This window comes from Macaca nemestrina, chromosome 9 (assembly GCF_043159975.1).
Source record: "Macaca nemestrina isolate mMacNem1 chromosome 9, mMacNem.hap1, whole genome shotgun sequence".
Taxonomy (NCBI): Eukaryota; Metazoa; Chordata; class Mammalia; order Primates; family Cercopithecidae; genus Macaca; species Macaca nemestrina.
The window spans coordinates 19,000,028-19,007,846 of record NC_092133.1 but is presented as its reverse complement, the minus strand read 5'-3'; the positions used below and the strand labels follow the sequence as shown (position 1 = coordinate 19,007,846).

At 41.4% G+C, this 7,819-nt stretch overlaps 1 protein-coding gene across 8 annotated transcripts in view; it reads right to left on the bottom strand.

Moving 5' to 3' along the window:
* The window catches only part of LOC105467111 (actin binding LIM protein 1), a 389,869-nt gene that overhangs the window by 249,717 nt on the left and 132,333 nt on the right, over positions 1-7,819 (bottom strand). The window contains exon 1 of one of the 8 annotated variants that reach the window (XM_071069073.1): positions 2,356-3,166. The exons of 3 other annotated variants lie outside the window; for them this stretch is intronic. In XM_071069073.1, the coding sequence (XP_070925174.1) occupies positions 2,356-2,419 (64 nt within the window). In that variant the 5' untranslated portion in view covers positions 2,420-3,166. Of the gene's footprint in view, positions 1-2,355; positions 3,167-7,819 lie in introns of those variants that run through there. 4 more of the 8 variants (XM_011716586.3, XM_011716634.3, XM_024788344.2 and 1 more) reach the window with 4 other exon arrangements.

Here is a 7,819-nt window from a genome sequence, read left to right as displayed (position 1 = left end):
TGTGACTGCCTTTGGAAGCAGGAAAACCTGTCTGGCATTTCCATTCTCTCATATGAAACCTCAAAGCAATGCTAATCAGCACGATGCATTTTCCCTCTTTTTGGAAATGAATAGTGGTAAGTCTTGTAAAATCCCAATACTCTGAATTGCTATCCTGGCTACCACCCCAACATTTAAAGTATGTTAACGATGGAGACATACATGTCAGCAGTCAGATTTTAACATAAAATTAACAGCTGGATATCTCAAAGGCCTAAATTACTATTAATCGTATGCAAACACTAGCTCTAAGGATATCCTTTACAGCAGGAGGTTGTAAGTCACTGTATCAAAGTCTTAAATCAACAGCCATCTAGCTAGCTAATGCTTTCAAGGTGTGCCAGGAGAGAAAGGACAGGATGATCTTCTCTTACTAAAGAGAGATGGATGAACAGCTGCAAGCTTTGCTGTTGTTTTAAAGCATCAGGGAACCAACTACCGAGAATAAGAAATAAAATGTAAGCAGGGTCAGACTTGTTTATTACATATCCTTTCAAAATATCCTTTTGTTTAAAAAAAAAAAAAGTTAATTAAAAGTATTGCCCGTGTTCCCTACAGAGAGTACATTTAAAACAATGCAGAGTAGCAAAACCCCTTATGTTCCAAACATAAGGTGTGCCTGTTTTTAAGTCTCAGAATAATTTGCGAACTTCCAATTTAATTATGACTGAACTTCAAGTCAACTGTTGAGTGTTCTAGAGATACGGTTTCTGTAGATTCCAGCTGGTAGCAAGTGGAAAGACTCCAAATACCTTAAAAATATGCCACGGAGTAGAAGGGAGGAGAGTAGTTAAAAAACAAGGAAGAGAAAGAAAGTTGTTCTTTCTGGTTTGACCACTAAAAATATAATTAGATGTATCACTTACTCTGTTTACTTACAGTCTCTCTGCATGTAAGATTTCTTCCAAAACCTGCCCTATCTTTCTGGAAATCCAAACTAAAATCCACTCTTTGTACAGTACAAGAAAAACAGAGGACTTTAAATTCATTTAAATAAAAGACATCTAGACATCTTGAGATATTCTAATTTTATCACTAGGACCCCATTCAGTTGGAAAAGACATAGCATCATAGTTTTCCTCTCTAAATATATCAGGAATACATGAATGCATTTTAATTAATATGCATAGTATCCTTATTAAAATTCAGATGCTATATTTGAGGAAAGTCCAGAGTGTCAAAGAATCTTGTGTAAACCTGAGGTGACGTTATCCTTTAGAAAGAACAGGGGAGGGAAGCGTTGGAGCAGAGTTCTTGGCTGACCACCCACGTGGGGCCATTGTCAACTTCAAATTTTACTATTCTAATGTTTGTCAACTTTCGTCTTTCCAGTAAACATCTAAGGCAGGTCAGTGAGGAATAGGAAACCACATTACTGGGCTTTTAAATCAGCATGGTCTTTCAAAATCATGCTCATTTACAGGAGAAAACTGTGTGGCATAAAAAGCCACCATGAATTATTCATCAGTTACAGCATGTGCCAACCTCGGATTCCTTTGTACCTCTTAACAAGTGTGTACATGTGAAGTGTAGCAGACCCGGCTCCCCAGTCCTACCAGTCCTGGGTACAAAGGCAAACCTAAGCTCACCGGAGGTCCTGCGAAACAGAGAAGAGTGGCGAGATCGGAAGTGAAGGAGGGAGGCGGCCCAGCTGATCTGCCTTATCTGGAGTTACCCACGAGTCTACTCTCCAGGAACCAAAATAAGTTACACTCTCTTATCTTAAGGGGTCCAGTATCAAAGGAATCAGCAACCGATCGCCACAGTCCCTAGGTTTCAATGGAGCAGCCTGCGAGACTGTGTGGGGCCACCCTCTGCAGCTCTGTTGGACGTGTTGGCTGTCAGTCCCTGGGGATGCTGAGCAGGACCAGCCAGGGAACTCCTGAAGCCAGCCTTACCAAGGAACAAACTCTCCCATCAAACACAACTGTAGGGAAAGCATCCTAGAGATGGCATCCAAACTCAAACAAAATGCCCAGAAATAGGATCACAGGTGTTTGCTCACAGTCACTGAAGATGCCTTTTTATGTGCTCAAAGGACCAACCTACTGTTGGTTGAGTTGAGCTGGGCTCCTGCTACAAAACAGACAAGTCGATTTTAACATCCTATTCCATTAAGAATATCTGTAAATACATTGACAAATAAGATGTGCATTTTATACAGATATACACTATCACAGAAATAGATTGACATTTATGATAATAAGTGTAAAACAATTTTATCAAATGGAAAAGCCCTGCATCTTTTCTCATCTTTAAAGACACGGTTGACCCCAGACGGAATATATGCTGAGTTTACGAAACGGACGGTCTAACCTTTGTAGTCTCCGATGGTGTGATGAGGGTCCATGAGCTCAGTCATTTCCAAGGTCATTAACATGCACAAAGCTCCAAGGTTTCAGCTTTTCTTCACTAGGCATCTGGCACACAGAAAGGCTGCAACACTCCTCAAAGGAGAGGCTGGGGCCCTGGCTCTCCTCCCAGGAGTCTGTAGGCTGAACCGGACCCGAGGGAGGGGTGTGCCACCGGTGGGTGTGCCACAGCCAGCGCAGGAAGAATGGGGAGTTTCCTGAGTGAGTCTAGCTCCTTCCTCGTGTACAGAGTCTACATCCCCTTCTTCTCTCGACCCTGCCCCTACCACTTCTAAAGAGACCCCTTGCAAAAGCACATCAGCTCACTGACGCCACACCCGCTGAAAACACTCGTTTCTGGGAAGCCACTATTAGAACATGCCAAGAATGTTCCTAGGATTTTCCTGAACTCTGCACAATCCAGAATCCAGACTTTGGTCGCTATTATTTCACAATCATTGAAATGCATGAAACAAAGAAAGAAAAGGATCGATTTTTCCCAAGCCTTCTGCCTCCTCTTTTTCCTTAATGAATTACTATCTCAACCAGATGGGCTTTTAATTAGTTTCTTCAATACTAGAATTTTTAAAAAATACTATTACTTGGAGAGGCTTCTTTTACGAACAGCCTGATTATTCATTATGGTTTTGGAAACAGTTCCCTGACAAACTCCTGGTATGAGACAAGCTGTGGACTTTGAGCCTTTTTCTATTAGGTATACACACTGTCTGAAAACAATGACCTCATCCGGAAAGACTCAGGAAAGAGGCATATTTTTCCTTTCATCAGTAATGCCCTGATGTTGGGCTGGATTATCCACCACCCACAATCCAACTTTTCTCCCAGTTATTTGTGGAACACCAGGAATTTTGCATATCGGAAAAGTCACAAAGACAGTTTAAATGGAAAAAGACCCTTAGGACAAATATCCTTGGCATCAGATACACATATTGGCTAAGAAATAGGAGGAAACTGGCATAATTGCTTCCAGTGTGAGGGTAAAACATTTAATTCCTCCAATAAAGATATAACCAAGAGCACCCATTGTGAGATATTAATTTAATGTAAGGCCTATAATCAATCCACTGAAAAAGAAGACTATTTGAAACACACTGGCCAAATACAAAGTTTGATTAATTGAAGAGTCCCGGCTTACTGTCTTCCCCAGCTAAGTGGCTTTTTTGTTTTGTTTTGAAATGACTGGAGTAGACAGCCATCCTCATGTGTCACCCTATGTGCCCTTTCCCTGGTCCAGGCTACTGCCTGGAACTTGGTGCCTCTGATAACGTCCTCCTGACTTGGCTGTAGCACCAGGCGCCAGACAACGAATCAAGACTGGATTGCTCGTTGATAAAATGCTTGCCATTTGCAGAACTGTCATGTGTCAGCTGCTGCCAAAGGCCAGTCGTATCAACTGAAATCTTCTGATTGTGCCTAATGCCTTGCATTCTCATGATAGTGATTCCATATTTTAGCCTAACATGTTTTTTGTTAGTGTCTTGGGATTTTTACCATAAGGATGGAAGTCTTTTATCCTTGCATTTTTTTTTATTCTTGTTAGCCTTCATTTAAAATGTAATGGAGGCTAGTTTTTCCTACTCCTTTAAATCTCGAAGTATTATTCCTACTTGATATTAAATGAGAGAAGAAACCAAGGGCAGAGCAACAGCTATTTTCAGGGGCTGAAATAGGGTTCTAGTTTAAAAATAACCTGCATTGCATTGGTTCCTTGCCTTTTACAAGGCAGGACAGGGGCAAAGTGGAGGAGTAGGCAATCCAATATTGAAACTTTGATTTTTTTGAACGTTAAGCAATAAAGTGATTCTTTCCTAATCATAGTCCTCCAAATTTGACTTGTGTTAGTTGAACCACAGATAATTTGGTTGATGATTTATTATAGTCAAGAAACTGGCCAGGTGTGGTGACTCATGCCTGTAATCCCAGCACTTTGGGAGGCCGAGATGGGAGGATAGCTTGAGCTCTGGAATTTCAGACCAGCCTGGGAAGTATTGCAGGACCTTGTCTTTACTAAAAATTTTTTAAAAATTAGGCAAGCATGGTGGCCTACACCTATAGTCCTATAGACTCCTATATACTCAGGAGGCTGAGGCAGGAGGATTGCTTGAGCCCAGAAGATTGGAGCTGCAGTGAGCCGTGACCACGCCACTGCACTTGATCCTGGATGATGGAGTGAGACCCTGTCTCAAAAAAAAAAAACCAAAAACAAAAGAGGTAAAGCCAACTGCTTAGAAACTTGTTTAAAATGCACAATTTTCTTTATCTATTCCTTCCTCTTTTCCTTTCTTCCTTCCTTCTTCTCTCTTTCTTGCTTGCTTGCTTGCTTGCTTTCATAGGTTCTCACTCTGTCACCTAGGTTGGATTGCATTGGCACAATCACAGCTCACTGCAGCTTTGACCTCCTGGGTTCAACTGATTCTCCTGCTTCAGCCTCCCGAGTAGCTGGGACTACAGGCACGTGCCACCACGCCCGGCTAATTTTTTTTTTTTTTAATAGAGACAGGGTCTCCCTATATTGCCCAGGCTGGTTTCAAACTCCTGGACTCATATAATCCTCTCACCTCTGCCTCCCAAAGTGCTGCGATTTACAGGCATGAGCCACAGTGCCCGGCCTCACACAACCATTTTCTAATTAAATAGCAATGGAGCTTCTACCATGTCATTTTGAAATCAGAGACATGGTTGTGTATTCCTTACCTTATCTGATTCAGTCATCTTAGAAACACAGAGCAGAAATCTTTCCCAACCACACTTCTAGAAGCCTTCACAGGAAAGTGACTGTCACTTAGCAAAACAAATACAAACGCTTAAAATTGTATCTTCACCTGTATTTGAGAAATGCTTAATTAAATATTGTTAAACAGTTTTCTTAACCATGGACTTACTAGGTATTAATATGCAGGTGTGCCTGTAACTAAGAGATAAATAAGATAAGAAGCATTTCCTGAATTTATTCAACCAGAGAACCCTCAACCCAGTACAACTCTGAACTTCCCATGAAACAGAGCTTGGAAAACATTTCTCTGAGGAAGGAGAGGGCTAGAAAGGGTTTTAGAGATAATTTCCACCACAGTTTCAAAGATAAGAAGTCTTAAAGCCAGAATAATTTAGGGACTAGCCCAAGGCCCAGCATAGGATGTATAAGGAGGACAATTCTCTTCTGTCTTGCGACATTTTGAATGGCTACAATAGGCCAGCATGCTTGGCTCTGTTTGCAATTAAGGTATGACTGATAGTGATGCTATCATACCCTGGTAACACAGATGCTGCTGTGTTCTTAGGCAAACAGCATACCTTACAACAGATTATGTTAAAAGACCTGGCCTAGGCCTGCTTTGCAATTACAGAATAGGAGACAAACCTTACCACAGTGTAATTTATGACAGGGCTGAGAGTGAAAAATAGCAGGTATCAGTAACAAAACATTCACAGGGCCTTGACCTCATCTTTTAAACTAAGCAGAAGAGACAGAAACTTGAAGCAAATTGAATTCCACATGAAAAATGATTCCACTGGGAAAGATAAAAACTAAATTTCTTAAAAGGTCAGATTCAATAAGGAAGAAGAAACTTCTAGACTTTATCTAGAAAGGCACAGGAAAAAAGTAATGATTTGGCATTTTCCCTGAGCTTGTCCTCCAATTACATTCAATTATAAGCCCCAATCATTGGTCCCAACCCCAGCTCAGCTATACGACTTTGTTGGAGATCAGTTTCCAGAACTATTAGGTTCTGCACACCTACTAAAAGGAGTGTGCAGTTCACCACACATTTAAACAGAAAGCTTAACCTAGAAATGGTCTTTATAGCACACAACTACGTCCTCCGTGCTACTATTCCAATTTCTGCTGGAAATTGGTGGATCCCGTGAAATTATTTTTGTGACTGGAAATGAAAATTCCTGAGCTTTTCTGTTATCAACCCCTATTACATATAGTCACTAAGTGCATTCCACTTCTCATTATTCTTTTTATATGAAAAAACTCATGTAATCAAGAAACTTCTAGACTTTATCTAGAAAGGCACAGGAAAAAAGTAATGATTTGTCATTTTCCCTGAACTTGTACTCCAATGATATTCAACTATAAGCCCAAATCATTGGTCCTATAAACTTCAGAAACTGCAATGCTTCATAAACTGCAAAGAAACGGCCTCATTATTGTTCATAGCTCACATTGACTGAGGGCTCACTCTCCGCAGGCACTGAACAAAGATTCCCCTCATCGATTTCTTATAACCCTCTAGGGCAGGGACCATCATCACCTCCATTTTAAAGATGAAGCAGTTAAAGAAAAGGTGAGAAGTTAAAGAAATTGCCCTAAGTCACTCCGCTAACAAGGAGTATAGTTGGGGTTTGGACATAAGCAGCTAGAATCAGAGACCGTGCCCAGGATGTTAAAACTATTTTCAAGAATACTAAAACAGCTCAGGATGAAGCAGTAATCAGAGAAGATGCCAAAGCCATTTTCATGCCTGAAGTAATGGTAGGGTGATACAAAAGACAAGTTCAGCGATCCAAACATTTAGCGTATACTCAAAGGCTGTTTATGCCTTTTGCAAAACGTCTGAATACTCAAAGACTGTATGTGTGTAGGGAGGGGTTCTTGTTACTGACGTTAGACGAATCATTTTTCTGAGTCACATTCTACTTTCAAGAGATTTTCCTGAATTAATCTCTTTCACAAAGATGGCCGATGGGTAGTCCCTGTCTCTACAGAGGCTGCAGGGAGGGAGGCCATCGTAGCCGGCTGCTTCTCTTACCTCATGGCTACTGTACAGGGCAGTTCACCAAGTTCAGGCAGGAGCTGCCATCCAGCATGTACCAGACCAGGAAGAGGCAGAAGACCCAGCTTCTTGTCCTGGTCCTATCATCAGCTCACCAATGACCCTAGGCAACTCACCTGTCTTCCAAATCTGTAAAATGGGCCAATAATAGCCATCCTATCTACCTTAGAATAAATGAGTTTGACAGAGTCCACCCACAGTTTTTGTTTTTGTTTTTGACAGAATCTCACTCTGTTGCCCAGGCTGGAGTGCAGTGGCTCGATCTTGGCTCACTGCAACCTCTGCCTTGAGGGTTCAAGCAATTCTCATGCCTCAGCTTCCCGAGTAGCTGGGATTACAGGAGTGCACCACCACTCCCAGCTAATTTTTGTATTTTCAGTACAGACGGGGTTTCACCATGTTGGCCAGGCTGGCATTGAACTCCTGGTCTCAAGTGATCCACCCATCTTGGCCTCCCAAAGTGCTGGGATTATAAGTGTGAGCCACTGTGCCTGGCCGTACCTTTTCTGTTACCTCTTTTTCTTTTCCTTTCCTTGCCTCCTTCCTTCCAAATTCTTTTTCTTTTTGATTTTTTTTTCTCTTTATGATCAGCATCTTTCAAAAAAGATTTGAGATGAAATCTCTAGC